The sequence below is a fragment of the Plectropomus leopardus genome, chromosome 18, assembly GCF_026936395.1.
Source record: "Plectropomus leopardus strain MGB_pleo_1.0 chromosome 18, ASM2693639v1, whole genome shotgun sequence".
Classification (NCBI taxonomy): Eukaryota; Metazoa; Chordata; class Actinopteri; order Perciformes; family Serranidae; genus Plectropomus; species Plectropomus leopardus.
Window position 1 is genome coordinate 30,326,337 of NC_142193.1, and position 16,895 is coordinate 30,343,231.

Sequence of the window (16,895 nt, forward strand, 5' to 3'; positions counted from 1 at the left end):
GGGACATGTCATATTTTGACATTTTTCCATACTATAGCCTTGCCGTTTTGGTCATTTTTGGTCATTTTTTCAACATGCTATATCGTTGTGTTTTTAGTGGTTTTTGCAAGTTTCTTTGCTATGGCGTGTCACGGCAAGCTATTTTATGCTGTTTTGAGGTGTTTTCAGCTGTTTTTGGGACATGTCATATTTGGACATTTTTCCATACTATAGCCTTGCCGTTTTGGTCATTTTTGGTCATTTTTTCAACATGCTATATCTTTGTGTTTTTAGCGGTTTTTGCAAGTTTCTTTGCTATGGCGTGTCACGGCAAGCTATTTTATGCTGTTTTGGGGTGTTTTCAGCTGTTTTTGGGACATGTCATATTTTGACATTTTTCCATACTATAGCCTTGCCGTTTTGGTCATTTTTGGTCATTTTTCAACATGCTATATCATTGTGTTTTTAGCGGTTTTTACAAGTTTCTTTGCTATGGCGTGTCACGGCAAGCTATTTTCTGCGGTTTTGAGGTGTTTTCAGCTGTTTTTGGGACATGTCATATTTTGACATTTTTCCATACTATAGCCTTGCCGTTTTGGTCATTTTTGGTCATTTTTTCAACATGCTATATCGTTATGTTTTTAGCGGTTTTTCCAAGTTTCTTTGCTATGGCGTGTCACGGCAAGCTATTTTATACTGTTTTAAAGAGTTTTCAGCTGTTTTTGGGACATGTCATATTTGGACATTTTTCCATACTATAGCCTTGCCGTTTTGGTCATTTTTGGTCATTTTTTCAACATGCTATATCGTTGTGTTTTTAGTGGTTTTTGCAAGTTTCTTTGCTATGGCGTGTCACGGCAAGCTATTTTATGCTGTTTTGAGGAGTTTTCAGCTGTTTTTGGGACATGTCTTATTTTGACATTTTTCCATACTATAGCCTTGCCGTTTTGGTCATTTTTTCAACATGCTATATCGTTGTGTTTTTAGCGGTTTTTGCGAGTTTCTTTGCTATGGCGTTTCACGGCAAGCTATTTTATGCTGTTTTGAGGTGTTTTCAGCTGTTTTTGGGACATGTCATATTTTTTTATTTTTCCATACTATAGCCTTGTCTGTTTGGTCATTTTTGGTCAGTTTTTCAACATGCTATATCGTTATGTTTTTAGCGGTTTTTGCAAGTTTCTTTGCTATGGCGTGTCACGGCAAGCTATTTTATACTGTTTTGAGGCGTTTTCAGCTGTTTTTGGGACATGTCATATTTTGACATTTTTCCATACTATAGCCTTGCCGTTTTGGTCATTTTTGGTCATTTTTTCAACATGCTATATCTTTGTGTTTTTAGCGGTTTTTGCAAGTTTCTTTGCTATGGCGTGTCACGGCAAGCTATTTTATGCTGTTTTGGGGTGTTTTCAGCTGTTTTTGGGACATGTCATATTTTGACATTTTTCCATACTATAGCCTTGCCGTTTTGGTCATTTTTTTTGTCATTTTTTCAACATGCTATATCTTTGTGTTTTTAGCGGTTTTTGCAAGTTTCTTTGCTATGGCGTGTCACGGCAAGCTATTTTATGCTGTTTTGGGGTGTTTTCAGCTGTTTTTGGGACATGTCATATTTTGACATTTTTCCATACTATAGCCTTGCCGTTTTGGTCATTTTTGGTCAGTTTTTCAACATGCTATATCGTTGTGTTTTTAGCAGTTTTGCAAGTTTCTTTGCTATGGCGTGTCACGGCAAGCTATTTTATGCTGTTTTGGGGTGTTTTCAGCTTGTTTTGGGGCATGTCATATTTTGACATTTTTTCCATACTATAGCCTTGCCGTTTTGGTCATTTTTGGTCATTTTTTCAACATGCTATATCGTTGTGTTTTTAGCAGTTTTTGCAAGTTTCTTTGCTATGGCGTGTCACGGCAAGCTATTTTCTGCTGTTTAGAGGTGTTTTCAGCTGTTTTTGGGACATGTCATATTTGGACATTTTTCCATACTATAGCCTTGCCGTTTTGGTCATTTTTGGTCATTTTTTCAACATGCTATATCTTTCTGTTTTAGCGGTTTTGCAAGTTTCTTTGCTATGGCGTGTCACGGCAAGCTATTTTATGCTGTTTTGAGGTGTTTTCAGCTGTTTTTGGGACATGTCATATTTGGACATTTTTCCATACTATAGCCTTGCCGTTTTGGTCATTTTTGGTAATTTTTTCAACATGCTATATCGTTGTGTTTTTAGTGGTTTTTGCAAGTTTCTTTGCTATGGCGTGTCACGGCAAGCTATTTTATGCTGTTTTGAGGTGTTTTCAGCTGTTTTTGGGACATGTCATATTTGGACATTTTTCCATACTATAGCCTTGCCGTTCTGGTCATTTTGGTCATTTTTCAACATGCTATATTGTTGTGTTTTTAGCGGTTTTTGCAAGTTTCTTTGCTATGGCGTGTCACGGCAAGCTATTTTATTCTGTTTTGAGGAGTTTTCAGCTGTTTTTGGGACATGTCATATTTGGACATTTTTTCCATACTATAGCCTTGCCGTTTTGGTCATTTTTTCAACATGCTATATTGTTGTGTTTTTAGCGGTTTTTCCACGTTTCATTGCTGTGGCGTGTCACGGCAAGCTATTTTATTCTGTTTTGAGGTGTTTTCAGCTGTTTTTGGGACATGTCATATTTGGACATTTTTCCATACTATAGCCTTGCTGCTTTTGGTCATTTTGGTCATTTTTTCAACATGCTATATCTTTGTGTTTTTAGCGGTTTTGCAAGTTTCTTTGCTATGGCGTTTCACGGCAAGCTATTTAATGCTGTTTTGAGGTGTTTTAAGCTGTTTTTGGGACATGTCATATTTTGACATTTTTCCATACTATAGCCTTGCCGTTTTGGTCATTTTTGGTCATTTTTTCAACATGCTATATCGTTGTGTTTTTAGCGGTTTTTGCAAGTTTCTTTGCTATGGCGTGTCACGGCAAGCTATTTTATGCTGTTTTGAGGTGTTTTCAGCTGTTTTTGGGACATGTCATATTTGGACATTTTTCCATACTATAGCCTTGCCGTTTTGGTCATTTTTTCAACATGCTATATCGTTATGTTTTTAGCGGTTTTTCCCAGTTTCTTTGCTATGGCGTGTCACGGCAAGCTATTTTATTCTGTTTTAAAGAGTTTTCAGCTGTTTTGGGACATGTCATATTTGGACATTTTTCCATACTATAGCCTTGCTGCTTTTGGTCATTTTTGGTCATTTTTTCAACATGCTATATCACTGTGTTTTTAGTGGTTTTTGCAAGTTTCTTTGCTATGGTGTGTCACGGCAAGCTATTTTATGCTGTTTTGGGGTGTTTTCAGCTGTTTTTGGGACATGTCTTATTTTGACATTTTTCCATACTATAGCCTTGCCTTGGTCATTTTGGTCAATTTTTTCAACATGCTATATCATTGTGTATTTAGCTGTTTTTGCAAGTTTCTTTGCTATGGCGTGTCAGGGCAAGCTATTTTATGCTGTTTTGAGGTGTTTTCAGCTGTTTTTGGGACATGTCATATTTGGACATTTTTCCATACTATAGCCTTGCCGTTTTGGTCATTTTTGGTCATTTTTTCAACATGTTATATCTTTCTGTTTTTAGCGGTTTTTGCAAGTTTCTTTGCTATGGCATGTCACGGCAAGCTATTTTATGCTGTTTTGAGGTGTTTTCAGCTGTTTTTGGGACATGTCATATTTTGACATTTTTCCATACTATAGCCTTGCCGTTTTGGTCATTTTTGGTCATTTTTCAACATGCTATATCGTTGTGTTTTTAGTGGTTTTTGCAAGTTTCTTTGCTATGGCGTGTCACGGCAAGCTATTTTATGCTGTTTTGAGGTGTTTTCAGCTGTTTTTGGGACATGTCATATTTGGACATTTTTCCATACTATAGCCTTGCCGTTTTGGTCATTTTTGGTCATTTTTTCAACATGCTATATCTTTCTGTTTTTAGCGTTTTTTGCAAGTTTCTTTGCTATGGCGCGTCATGGCAAGCTATTTTATGCTGTTTTGGGGTGTTTTCAGCTGTTTTTGGGACATGTCATATTTTGACATTTTTCCATACTATAGCCTTGCCGTTTTGGTCATTTTTGGTCATTTTTTCAACATGCTATATCGTTGTGTTTTTAGCGGTTTTTGCAAGTTTCTTTGCTATGGCGTGTCATGGCAAGCTATTTTATGCTGTATTGAGGGGGTTTAAGCTGGTTTTGGGACATGTCATATTTTGACATTTTTCCATACTATAGCCTTGCCGTTTTGGTCATTTTTGGTCAATTTTTTCAACATGCTATATCGTTGTGTATTTGGCTGTTTGTGAAAGTTTCTTTTCTCTGGCGTGTCACGGCAAGCTATTTTATGCTGTTTTGAGGTGTTTTCAGCTGTTTTTGGGACATGTCTTATATTTTGACATTTTTCCATACTATAGCCTTGCCGTTTTGGTCATTTTTTCAACATGCTATATCATTGTGTTTTTAGCGGTTTTTACAAGTTTCTTTGCTATGGCGTGTCACGGCAAGCTATTTTCTGCCGTTTTGAGGTGTTTTCAGCTGTTTTTGGGACATGTCATATTTTGACATTTTTTCCATACTATAGCCTTCCCGTTTTGGGCATTTTTGGTCAATTTTTTCAACATGCTATATCGTTGTGTTTTTAGTGGTTTTTGCAAGTTTCTTTGCTATGGCGTGTCACGGCAAGCTATTTTATGCTCTTTTTGAGGAGTTTTCAGCTGTTTTTGGGACATGTCTTATTTTGACATTTTTCCATACTATAGCCTTGCCGTTTTGGTCATTTTTTCAACATGCTATATCGTTGTGTTTTTAGCGGTTTTTGCGAGTTTCTTTGCTATGGCGTTTCACGGCAAGCTATTTTATGCTGTTTTGAGGTGTTTTCAGCTGTTTTTGGGACATGTCATATTTGGACATTTTTCCATACTATAGCCTTGCCGTTTTGGTCATTTTTGGTCAATTTTTTCAACATGCTATATCATTGTGTATTTAGCTGTTTTTGCAAGTTTCTTTGCTATGGCGTTTCACGGCAAGCTATTTTATGCTGTTTTGAGGTGTTTTCAGCTGTTTTTGGGACATGTCATATTTGGACATTTTTCCATACTATAGCCTTGCCGTTTTGGTCATTTTTGGTCAATTTTGTCAACATGTTATATCATTGTGTATTTAGCTGTTTTTGCAAGTTTCTTTGCTATGGCGTGTCACGGCAAGCTATTTTATGCGGTTTTGAGGTGTTTTCAGCTGTTTTTGGGACATGTCATATTTTGACATTTTTCCATACTATAGCCTTGCCGTTTTGGTCATTTTTGGTCATTTTTTCAACATGCTATATCGTTGTGTTTTTAGCGGTTTTTGCAAGTTTCTTTGCTATGGCGTGTCCTGGCAAGCTATTTTATGCTGTTTAGAGGTGTTTTCAGCTGTTTTTGGGACATGTCATATTTGGACATTTTTCCATACTATAGCCTTGCCTTTTCGCTTAATTTTTCAACATGCTATATCATTGTTGATTTTGTCCGTTTTTCTGTGACATTCTATACTTTGATGCATCTTGGCACACTATTTAATCTGTTTTGAGGTGTTTTCAGCTAATTTTTGGGACATGTAATTTTTTGACACTCTTTGCCATACTATAGTATGGTGCTTTCGGCCATTTTTCCAACATGCCGTAACATGGTGTTTTTAGACGTTTTTGCAACATTTCATGCTGTTGCTTGTAGCAGAGCAGCAAATTTAAAAGTCACTCTTCTCCAGCCACCGTCTTTTTAGCCACTCACCAGATTCTCAGAGAGATAAAGAGGTGAACACCAAGGGATGGTAGAAAAATTTTAAAACTGCTCGAGGCAGGCTTTATTCAAAGATAAAAATGTCAAAAGCAACAGTTTCCTCGCTCCCTTTTACAGGAGTTACGTACAACGTCTCACACAAGGTCAAGGCAATATAAAGCAGAAGCACACAAGCACAAAAAGCCCCAAAAAGCACACACAGTGATCTGCTGTTCCTCTTTATCTGGAAGTCCATCCCGTCATCACCCCACTCTCCGTCCTTCCTCATTGGCTGGCTTTGGGATGGCATGTTCGAATAGAAGCTTCCACCTGCTGCTGCCCGGGAGTTTCTACCTCTCCTCATGTGCTTTCCTGTCACTGATTGCTCAAGATACTGCTGCTGCTGATTAATGAACATGTAAAACATGCTCATAAGCCAGGGTGCGGCGGTTTGCATGTTCATGAAGGGGTTAGTTTCCTTTAGGGGGAATGAACAGCTTGGGTTAGGATCTGGATCCAAGTTCCCATTTTTGGCTGGACTCTCAACAGACATATTATACTGTGTCATTTTCTGTGGTTTTTTCGACATGCCATATTATGGTGTTTTGGGACGTTTTTGTGATATTCTGTGTTATAACGTGTCTCGGCACTCTATTTTATGCAGTTTTCAGCTGTTTTTGGGACATGTCGTACTTTGTTATTTTTCTACATACTACACTATGATGTTTTTGGTCAGTTTTTTTGACATGCTACAGTATTGTGTTTTTGGCCGTTTTTGCGACATTCCATGCTATGGCCTGTCTCAGCACGCTATTTTATGTGGTTTTAAGCAGTTTTTAATACTATAGTATGGCATTCTCAGTCGTTTTTGCGCCATTTTATGGTGTTTTTGGACGTTTTTGCGCCATTCAATGCAATGGCATGTTTCGGCATGCTATTTTATATTTATTTTAAGACCATTTCCTATAGACCACTGAAAAACCTTTCACATTTCATCTTAAAAAAACAACTGTATAAAAACAATTAATTGAATATGTTATGTTACATCACAAAACAAAGTCTGGATGTGCTGATAAGTGCATCCCCTTCTAACTCCAGCCATGGTAACAACAGCTAAAGCAACCGAATAGAGCTGCCGGAGCTGCGGTTGAGCAGCTGAAGCTCGGCCGCTGACGTCAGTCTATAGTTATGGAAGTGAGAAAGGTGCTGAGCAGGTGCAGCTTAACGTGCTCCCAAATGTCCAATGCAACACCGAATAGAGTCTAACAAAGTGAGCCTACATCACATTACAGCGTTGTACATTCTTGTTTTCATTGTACATAAGACAGTTTCGCACAGAATTTAGTGTAATATTATGTATATATATAATAATATTAAATATCTAAAAAATAAAATACTGATTCAAAAAAGAAAAAGAAAAAAGACAACCTGCACAAGTTTATCTTAAAAAGGAAACTGATTGATTTATTTAAGTAAAAATAACTATTAATTTTAATATATATATTCACTTTATATCTAGTCAAAATTTAGCCATATTTACTTAATTTTGTGAAGTTGTTGCAATTACAGTAAACAAAGTTAGTGACTTTACTTGATCATCACAAAGAGGATTTTTCCGATTATCAAGTTAGAAGGTTTTAGAGTTGTTTTGTTAACCTGTAACATAATTTTAAATATGTAATTAATAATCCTACCTCCTTTCTAAAAACTATTGTTCAGGAAATTTTCTCTTCACCTTTTACTAATTTTTAAAAATTTGTGGGACATTTTTTGTTAAGTTGTTTAATGCCTTTTACGCCCCATTGCTTAGGCTTCATTTGATTAACGTGATTAAGAAAATACGAAAAACGACTGACAGCAAAATAGATAAATAACACAGTAAACTCATTTTACTGAAGTTACTAAAACATAGAAAGATTGATTTCTTGTCATTTTTAAGTTGCAACGGCTTCACAAATTAAGATAATGGCACTACGTTTTAAGTAAACTTAACTTAGTAATTAGTTTCTTAGATTTCTTTTTAAGTGAACTTGTCAGATTTTACAGTGTGTGGAGATTTCTTTGCGTCATAACTCACCACATCATACATCAACATGTTCATCCGTCTTTGCCAGCGGCAGCGTCAGAGGGTGCTGAGGGAACCGGATCGCCTCGCTGTTGCGCCGCATGTACGCGTGGCCGCTGATGGGGTACCACATCTCCGTGAAGGTGAGGTTAGCCACGGTGATGGCGCAGCGGCCCAGCACCTTGAAGCCAGATTTGCGGTAGAAGGGAACGAGGAAGTCTTCGCACATGAGCACCGCTCTGCGTACGTTGGGCAGGCAGCGGAGGTACTGCAGGTAGCGCCACATCAGGATGGGACCTTTGCCCTGCTGTCTGAAGGTGCGGTGGACGGCGAGGACGTGGATGTGGACGGTGGAGCCGCGGGGTTTGTGGAGAGTCAGCGCGTCCTGGAGCAAAGCGATTAAAGGTTACTGGGTATGATCAGATCTTAGTGATGATTTGGAAAAGTGCAGCATATCTTACTGTGGTGAGTCTGTCCTGGTCCCACAGAGAGCCGATGATGAAAGCCACCAGCCGGCCCTCCTCGATCCAGCCCATGGACAGCTCCGGACACAGGGTGAGGAAGTGACGCACCTCATCCAGGTGGAGAGGACACTCACCCGATACTGAGATAAACGCTGAAAGAAAGAGAGAGATGGGGAGAGAATGAAAGAAAGAACGAGAATGGCCGTCCGTAATTTCTTCTTCTACACACGTTAAAGGCGACCTAAATAGCCGCTGAGTGTCTAGTATATATTTAACCATTTGAAACCTGAATCCTGAATCAAGGTTTTAGGGAAAAGAGAGATGGAGAAAGAGAAAATCGCCGTCCGCAAAAATGGCTTGGCCTCGACTAAGATCAGTAATGAGATCTGTCGGTGCCATGGTTTTACGCACCCTGCCGAAGTATTGCTTGCTTTAACTCGGCGGATTAGTAATTTAACAGAGCGGATTATTTCTTTAATAAAAAAAGAAAGTCACACAAAGGGAGAAAAAGAGAGGGAAGAAAAGTGGCCATGCGCAAAAAATGGTTTGGCACTACTTTTACGCACACTACTGGCGGCGCAAATATATATATAAAAAGCCCAGATTAAACATATTTAAAGGGTCAATAAACAAACATCTGATAGGAGTGTAAATTAAACTCAAAAAGGACATTCGGTCCGTCAGCACCACATGATTTTACGCACTCTGTCGATGTTTATTTCACTCGGCGGATTCAGCAGAGCGGATTTCTCCTTCAGTATAAGACGGATAAGACGCGTCACTTACCTTCTCGCTCGATTTCAAACACGCTTATGGCATCTTGCGTGTTCAGGGGTCGGACTTCGCTCGCGGGGAGTGTGTGTCTCCTTTGGATACCGGGCGAAACGGACGGCGCAGGCTGCATTGGTTTGATGAAAGGCTGCGCGCCAACAACGGACATCATACGACTCTTTTCACACTCTGTCCTCCAAAAAACGACCTCTGCTGTCTCGTGGTCCCCCGCTGTGCAGGATCACCTCTGTCGGGCCCTGCAAGGAGAACGGGATGATTTATGTCTGTATTTATAGGACAGCTTCCCCGGATCTGATCCCGCGGCTCATTTGCATTTGAATGATTTGATGTCAGTGAATGAACGAAGGTCAGAACCGTGAGAGGCAATCTGCTGAAAACCTGCAATTAACAGCGCGCGCTGTTGCTGTTTGGTTTTTGTCTCTATTGACAGAAAATAACAATTTTCCATCAACCGCCGCCTCCGGTGTATTTATAGCAGGTTTACGCACGTTCACACGAAGGCACACTGACCCAGGATCAGCGGCGGCTCACAAAACTTTAGACAAAGTGACACAAACATGAATCTGTGTTTACCTCCTGTCTTTTCTTCCTCATATAATTAATAAAAACATGGTTCGCACGTGTCGATGTGACTCACCGGAGGATGTTTCGGTGAATGTCCCGGTGTGGTTGAGGTTCTCCGGTCTGAGCGGCTCTTCTCTTCTGTCGGTGTCACCTGCTGCGCCGCAGACGTCCGTCTTCATTATCAAGTGATTATTACTATGAGTCACATGATGAAGGATTACTCGGAGTTGTTTCCACAACTCGGCGCTTTACTGACTCGTTATCTCCTCCGTGACGGAGCACAACGAGTCCACGTCGCTGCGCGTGCTGGAGGAAGTGACCACCAGGTCTTTGGTTTGTTTTAACAGCAAAAACTCTGCGATGTATGAAAACTATCATTTCATCTTAATGCAGAAACAATCTCATCATCTGGATTTTAAGACAGGGCCATCTATGATTCTTTTCGTGTGTTTTTAAAAAAATAACATATTAAACTCTGATATTTTAATGGCATTTTATGGAATAATATACAGACTTTTTAATGGCATTCCTATGACACACTATACTATGACATTTTAGTGCCAATTTTTTTAGATACTGATTTTTTTTCCCTCTTTTTTTAAAATAATGTGTTAAACTATGAGATTGTTTATGGCATTTTATAGACTTTTTAATGGCATTATTATTATGTGTTATACCATGACTTTTAATGAAAATTTTTGACATACTATGATTTTTTTTATGTGTATTCTATTTTTAGTGGCATTTTTATGATTTGTTATAACATGACTTTTGATAGCAATTTTTTATATATTATACTATAATTTTTTGTGTTTTTCATTTTATAAAGAATTTGTTTAACTATGACACTATTAATGGCATTTTATGGAATAAATATAATATTTTTATAATAATATTTCTAATGGCATTTTTATGATGCACGTTTTGACTTTTAAGTGACAATTTTTTGGCATACTATGATTTTTTACTGGCATTCATTTTGGCGTACTACTCCGACAATTTTTACATAAAAAAAGTTATGACATACGACACTGAGTTTGTGCCATATTTCATTGCATACTGTACTGACATTTTTATGTCATTATTTACTGACTTTTCAATGGTATTTTTATGATATTCTACACTATGATTTCTCTGATCTTTTGAGTTTGTCGTTTACAGGTTGAGTGATAAATACAATGTGGCTGAATTGGGCTCCATAGACTTTAATGTATCATATAGCTCCTAATAATTCATAAACTGTACACGTCGTGGTGATGAGCAGAGGTACAGTTGATCGATGTGCAATAACTGAGCATTTTTGAAGTACGAGTGGAGTTTGTACTGTATACAATAGCAGATATAAATACAGTTGATGTCAATCGGATTGTTTTTAAACCTTAATAACTCAAAAAGTATAAAAGTTATCAATAAGAAAAGTCATAGCACCCATCTACAAAGAATCCCGCACGTTTCGACACATCAATCACCGTGGTAACATTCACGCCTGTAGCAGGACATACAAATCAAAGAAAATCAGTTTCCCACTGTTATCTCATTACATATGCAAATTTATGAATATTTTATGAAAATACCTTAGGCATGGTTCAATATATGAACAGTATATGTGGCATAAATGGGTTTTTCGAGTTTCAAATGAGCGAAAAAAGGCACAGAAGAAGAAGAAGAAGAAGAAGAAAAGCAAAAGAGTGTGATTGCCGCTTTCAGCCGTCACACCAAAATACTTACGAGTCAACACGGACCTACTGTCAAACATCATGAGGAAATAAAACTGTCAAAAGAGCAACGGTTTGTAGCACTGAGGCGACAAGGCAGCGTACAGTCACATTTCTATATTCATATGCAAGCAAACAATCCTAGCGCAGGACCGGAAAATGCTGCTCTGTTACAACATGATAAACGGATCGATATGATGGACATACTGTTTATATTGTAGATTGATGCAAAAATAAAGTTTGTTTTCATCATGATCGCTTTCTTTCCAATATCGCAACGCTGTAATTTTAGCATCTGGAAGCATTTTAAACAGCTAAAATCTGCTCCAGCCACTGACCGGATACAAAGATGCACTCCACTTCCTCCCGCTGTGCAAAAATGAAGCCAAAATAGCCCAAATATTGCTGCAATCTCGACTGGTGACATTTGGAGCTACAGTCTGCGACGGATCAACTGCAAGCGGCACCGTTTACTGCGAGCACAGCGATTGGCTCACACAGCTGTCAATCATGACATCAGAACAGCTTTTTGTAGCTTAAAATATCAACTTAAAACCAAACTCATCTAAAACACGAACACTCGAACAAACATCAGGGTGATAAAAACTGCCTTAAAAATGTTTGACGTGTACTTTGACGTTTTAGTTTTTCCCGTCTGCTGACATAAAGAGAGCAGCAGTGCAGCCGAAAACTTTTTTTTAATTTCAGCGTCCTTGTTAACAGGTTAGAGCAGCCACACCAACGAGTGAGTTTTTGAATAAATTAGAAAGTGAAACGATAATCACGATAAAACGTTAATGTTTTTATGTGTCACCGACAAGAAAAATATAAATATTTCTTTTTTCGTCTCAAAATAATAATCCTGTGACGTGTATGTACGTCAACGATTAGTTTTTATTTTAGGTGGATCGTCCCCTAGCTTTGGATTTGTTTTGTTCCGTGAAAGAAAACCTAATTAAAAGTGTTTTTTTTAAAAATTAAATGCATTTTATATCTTTAATAATTCCTTATTATATATATATATATATATATATATATATCTATATATATATATATATATATATATATATATATATATATATATATATATATATATATATACATACAAAGCACTCTGGCAATGTTATTGTCAACCGAATCCCTTCAGGTGTTAACGTGCAGCTTTCGTTTGAAAATATTTGTATGACTGAGTCGTTGAGGATACAGCGGCTGCACGGCTCCATAAATAATTGATTATTGGCTTTTAATTGTGGAAAAAAATAGTTCTCGCAGCTCTGCAGCAGCAACGTTGTCTACGTGAACGAGCCGCAGCGGTGCAGCCAGGCAACCGTCACGCAGCGCTCACACAGGCAGTTCAGCCGACACTGCAGGGGGCCACCAGGGGGCGATCAAGATACTTTGGCTTCATTTTTGGGGAGCCGTCACATCATCCATCTTTATTTCACAGGCTACTTATCATCCAAACACACTCACCGAAGCACGAGCTCAATCAGAACGTTCATCTAACGTGTGTGCGGGTTTTTTTTTTTAGTTGACCACATTTTCTCGTTTGTGTTTTTGTGCTTTTTGAGGTAAAGCACTTCTAACTGCGACGCAGCTCGTGTCTCTTTCAGGTTGCTGAAGTTGTGACTCGTGATGGGAGTTGCTATTGTGTTATGCAGCCCTGCAGCTCGGTGGGGGGGTGGGGGTGGGGGGTAAGGCAGAGTAGTGCTTCTTACTTGAGTGGGGGGGTTACGAGAGCGTTGGCGGTCCAACTGCTGGTGTCTGCTAAGGTTCAGGGACACGATGTTTTCATGCTGCGTGTGTTTGGAGAGTTTAGATCTATACAGACGTGGAGCGGAGGGTCCCTATTCAAGCTGGGAGGAGTATTTTTAGGGCTGAGAGATGATTCGTGGATGGGAGGGGAAAAGTTAACGCCTTCCCTCGTCTACTCCGGCTGGGGCGCCGGCGTCTCGTTGGCATTGTTGTCGGTGATCTTGTTTTCCAGCTCGTCGTCGGACAGGAGGTCCAAGGAGGTTCCCTCCACCTGAAGGGGGCGTCTGCCCGAGCGGCTGGAGGAGAAGCTGATGGGGCCGCCGCGCCTGCAGGAGGAGGGGCGGAGGTAGAGGGAGATAAAAATATTAAAATAAAAAAGCCAAAATACGAGAGGGAAAATGTCGTTCATTTATGAAGCCAACACATGTAAAAAAAGTTGCTACTTTCTCTACCGAACTTATAAAAACTGTATCTGCTCAGAAAATGCTCATTTAACCTTTTGAAACCTGGATCGACATCACGTTTATTGGGCTGCATTGATTTCTTTTGACCTTTTCCAACACACACAAATGCCGCTACAGCTCGGGCTTGTTCCTGCGTACTGACGTCGATGGACGAACATCAGAGCCTGCGATCGCGGTCTGCAAACATCAAACTTAACGTCTTACCCAAGTTCATAAAGATCCACGTCGCAGAGTGTAAGAATCTCACAGACTGTGGCGCGGCTCTGCACCAACAGCCAACACTGAAATTTGATCTCCTTCAAATTCAGTTTGTAAACAAACATCTGATAATCACATTGTCACATCGCTTATTACTAACACAAGTTGGATTCAGCGCCGTGACGCCGTCGGCTCAGGTTGCCGATGTAGACTTTTTATTTTGACTGCCGGCTCAGCCGGTTTGCATAAAAACAAACCGGGTTGATCTGGATCTGCAAAACTGGAAACTGACCCAACTCTAGTTTCCACCTGTTCTGGCTGAAGGAAACTCGGAGCTCTGCGTGAGTTACACGAGGTCACCAAACTACACAGTAAGAGTGGTAAAGATGCAGCTTCATCCTCCCGAAAAAACGGGAAGGTCGGAGAAGCAGGTTGTTATAACACAGAAATAACATCCGTAAAACGATGAATTGTGAGTCAGGCAGTGGAAGCGTCCGTCCGGCGTACCTGAGGCGGTTCTTGAGAGTGTGAACCTCGCGGCTCAGACCCTCGCTGGCCTCGGTGGCGTCGTCCAGCTCTCTCTGCAGTTTCCTGCGCGAGGCGTTGGCCCGGGTGGCCTCCTCCTCGGCCTCCTCCAGCTGACGCTTCAGCTGCTTCATACGAGAGCTGGCTTTTTCCACCTTCACACAAAACACACAGAAGTACGTCACAATTTCTGCGCTCTATGCTTTTTTTTGTTATTTTTATACATATATTTATATTTATTCTCGACCTTTGACCTGTCTGCAGCTTATTTCCAGAGTTGTGGTATCCATGTGCTGTATAATGATTTTATATTTTAAATTTATTTATTTATATATTTATAAATATATATATTTCTATATATTGTCAGATGTTAATTTTCACTTTGAGCTGTATTTATGTAGAAAAGATGCTGTACAAAAATAAAGAAAAAAATACGATTAATAGTTATTACTGTGTTTGTTATTGTTATTATTATAAATCATATATACATGTATATATTTTTATTATTATAAAATAATACTGAAGATTTAAACTGATTTAAACTGATCTGGATTGTAAGCAGGTGAAGTAGGTTTGACGAACTTGTTTAATCTGATAAATCACTTTATTTAAATTTAAGGATTTTATTCAAGGTTTTTTTTCTTTTTAGGGTTGTGACGTCTTAAATTGAGGCGACAGACATTTGAAGCTTCATACAACAAAAACGACATAAAAACCTCAAATGTGAATCAGTGGCGTCAGGTAGAGACGCACACGGCGGCAGACATACTTGTTCTTTAAACTGGTCGGCATGGCGACGCTCATCCTCCACCTGCATGCAGATTTCCTTCAGCTTCTTCTCGGTTCGTCTCACAGTCTTGTTGGCTGCTGCTCGCTCCCTTTAAAGCACAACAAATGGAGGTTAACCCTTTGAAACCTGCAGCGACATCGCTTTCTTCATGCTGCTTTCAGACGTCTTTAAAACCTTTGAACTCTGAGCAAAATGCTGCCGATTTCTTTCAAAATCAGGGAAAGGGGCACTAAGAAACTTGGTCAGAATTTTTCCACAAACTAAAAAAACAAGTAATAGATTACAAAAATATTTTTTTAAAAAAGCTAGAAAAAAATGTCTGGTGAAAAAATAATTAATTATCATAATTACATATTCAAAATTAAATTTAAAAAGTATTGAATCTTTATAAAACAATTTTTCCAAGTCTTGTTATCCCTTTTTTTAAATAAAAATTTTCAGGTAAATCTCTAGTTTTCTTTTTTTTCTAATTTCTTGCTATTTTTGGGGGTCATTTTTTCTCTCATCGCTCCTTGTCTTCTTCATGTGTTTTTTTAAAATTTATTTTTGGGGGCTTTTATTGCCCATAATAGTACATTTGTTGATTAACTGATTTCATATTTAAATCTGGTTTATGTTTTTTGATCTGTGCGTTTCAGCTCGGAGGAGGACGGATTTCGAGTTCTCACTTGGCCTCCTGCTCCAGCTGCTCCTCCAGCTGTGCGATCTTGGCCTCCAGGGCGGTGATGGAGGCCTTGAACCTGCTCTTCACTGAACCCTCCAGCTCGCCCAGCTTGGCCCGCAGCTCCTTGTTCTGACGCTCCAGCTGCTGCCGAGCGTTTTCGCTCTTCTGCGCCGTGCTGCGCTCCGCACTCAGCTCCGTGGTCAGGGTGTCCACCTGAGGGACAGAGGGACAGGAGGAGGCAAAGACACAGTCAGGATATTTGTCCATGCAAACCACAGTAAAATGTCTAACTAATAACACTGTTAAGATTATTATTAACACATCATTTATTTGTTTAATTTTTATTCTCTATTTGTGTCTGTGATTAATTTCTTTATTATATTTCAGATACAAACAGACAGATATTCAGATAGATCAATAAGTAAATAAATAACAATAAAAAAATAATTATCATAAAATAAGAACAAATGAAATAATAATATAACATAATTTTAAACAATGAAAAAATGTTTGTTAAAAAATAAATAACTTCATTTACAAATCCATCCTTGGACCACTGCCCAGCCTGATCCCACGAGCAGATTTTAACTAATTTTGGGGCCACTGGAAAAAGCATCTTTGGAAACGTGTTTCTAGTATTTTGATTCTGCTTCTACTCAGCACTTTTTTCTCAAGAATGAGAGTCCGTGTCTCAATGAGAAAACCTCAATAAATTAAGGTTAAATCAAAATAAATAAACATCAGTTTTGTTCATTTCTCAGTAAAGAACATTTAAAGAAATGCACACACTAACTAAGAATCCTGCCAGATGTGGTCCATTAAAAACGAAGATGAATAAAGATGATTGTTTAAGATACTCGGTCCCATCATTTTAGGCGCACCTGCATGGTTGTCTTTCTGAAGCGGTCGTTGAGCAGCTCCATGTTGCCCTGCTCCTCCTCCAGCTCCTCCTCCAGCTGAGCGATGCGACCCTCCAGCCTCCTCTTCTCATCCATCAGAGCGGACCTGACACACACACACACACACACACACACACACAAGGAGATTTAGATAAAGAGTCTACAAACATATCATAGCAGAGGTGGACGATGTGGCCCTAAAATAATATCACAATATGTCAGGGTGTTTATGTGAAATCTGGAAAAATATATTCAT

General features: G+C 39.0%; 2 protein-coding genes across 6 annotated transcripts in view; both read right to left on the reverse strand.

Annotated features, from left to right (window-relative positions):
* Window positions 1-5,794: 5,794 nt before the first annotated feature.
* LOC121939806 (serotonin N-acetyltransferase-like) lies at window positions 5,795-10,678 on the reverse strand. The gene is made up of 4 exons (XM_088091292.1): window positions 9,703-10,678; window positions 9,060-9,301; window positions 8,271-8,425; window positions 5,795-8,194 (listed from the first exon to the last, which is right to left on the reverse strand). The coding sequence occupies exons 2-4, from the start codon at window positions 9,214-9,216 to the stop codon at window positions 7,826-7,828; spliced, it is 681 nt and encodes a 226-aa protein (XP_087947418.1). The 5' UTR covers window positions 9,217-9,301; window positions 9,703-10,678; the 3' UTR covers window positions 5,795-7,825.
* Window positions 10,679-10,818: 140 nt separating this feature from the next.
* LOC121937905 (myosin-10-like) overlaps window positions 10,819-16,895 on the reverse strand; it is a 94,463-nt gene continuing 88,386 nt past the window's right edge. For all 5 annotated transcript variants that reach the window (XM_088091291.1, XM_088091289.1, XM_088091290.1 and 2 more), the window contains 5 exons: window positions 16,622-16,745; window positions 15,745-15,953; window positions 15,056-15,164; window positions 14,269-14,441; window positions 10,819-13,425 (listed from right to left, as the gene is read on the reverse strand). In XM_088091291.1, the coding sequence (XP_087947417.1) occupies window positions 13,272-13,425; window positions 14,269-14,441; window positions 15,056-15,164; window positions 15,745-15,953; window positions 16,622-16,745 (769 nt within the window). In that variant the 3' untranslated portion in view covers window positions 10,819-13,271. The remainder of the gene's footprint in view (window positions 13,426-14,268; window positions 14,442-15,055; window positions 15,165-15,744; window positions 15,954-16,621; window positions 16,746-16,895) is intronic.

Bases quoted from the DNA above. Each gene is read 5' to 3' on its own strand.
- LOC121939806 (XM_088091292.1), bottom strand. From the start codon at position 9,216: ATGATGTCCGTTGTTGGCGCGCAGCCTTTCATCAAACCAATGCAGCCT. The intron at 8,426-9,059 runs GTAAGTGACGCG...TCTTTCTTTCAG, and splicing joins GTTTGAAATCGAGCGAGAAG to CGTTTATCTCAGTATCGGGT. The intron at 8,195-8,270 runs GTAAGATATGCT...GCTTTGCTCCAG, and splicing joins ACCAGGACAGACTCACCACA to GACGCGCTGACTCTCCACAA.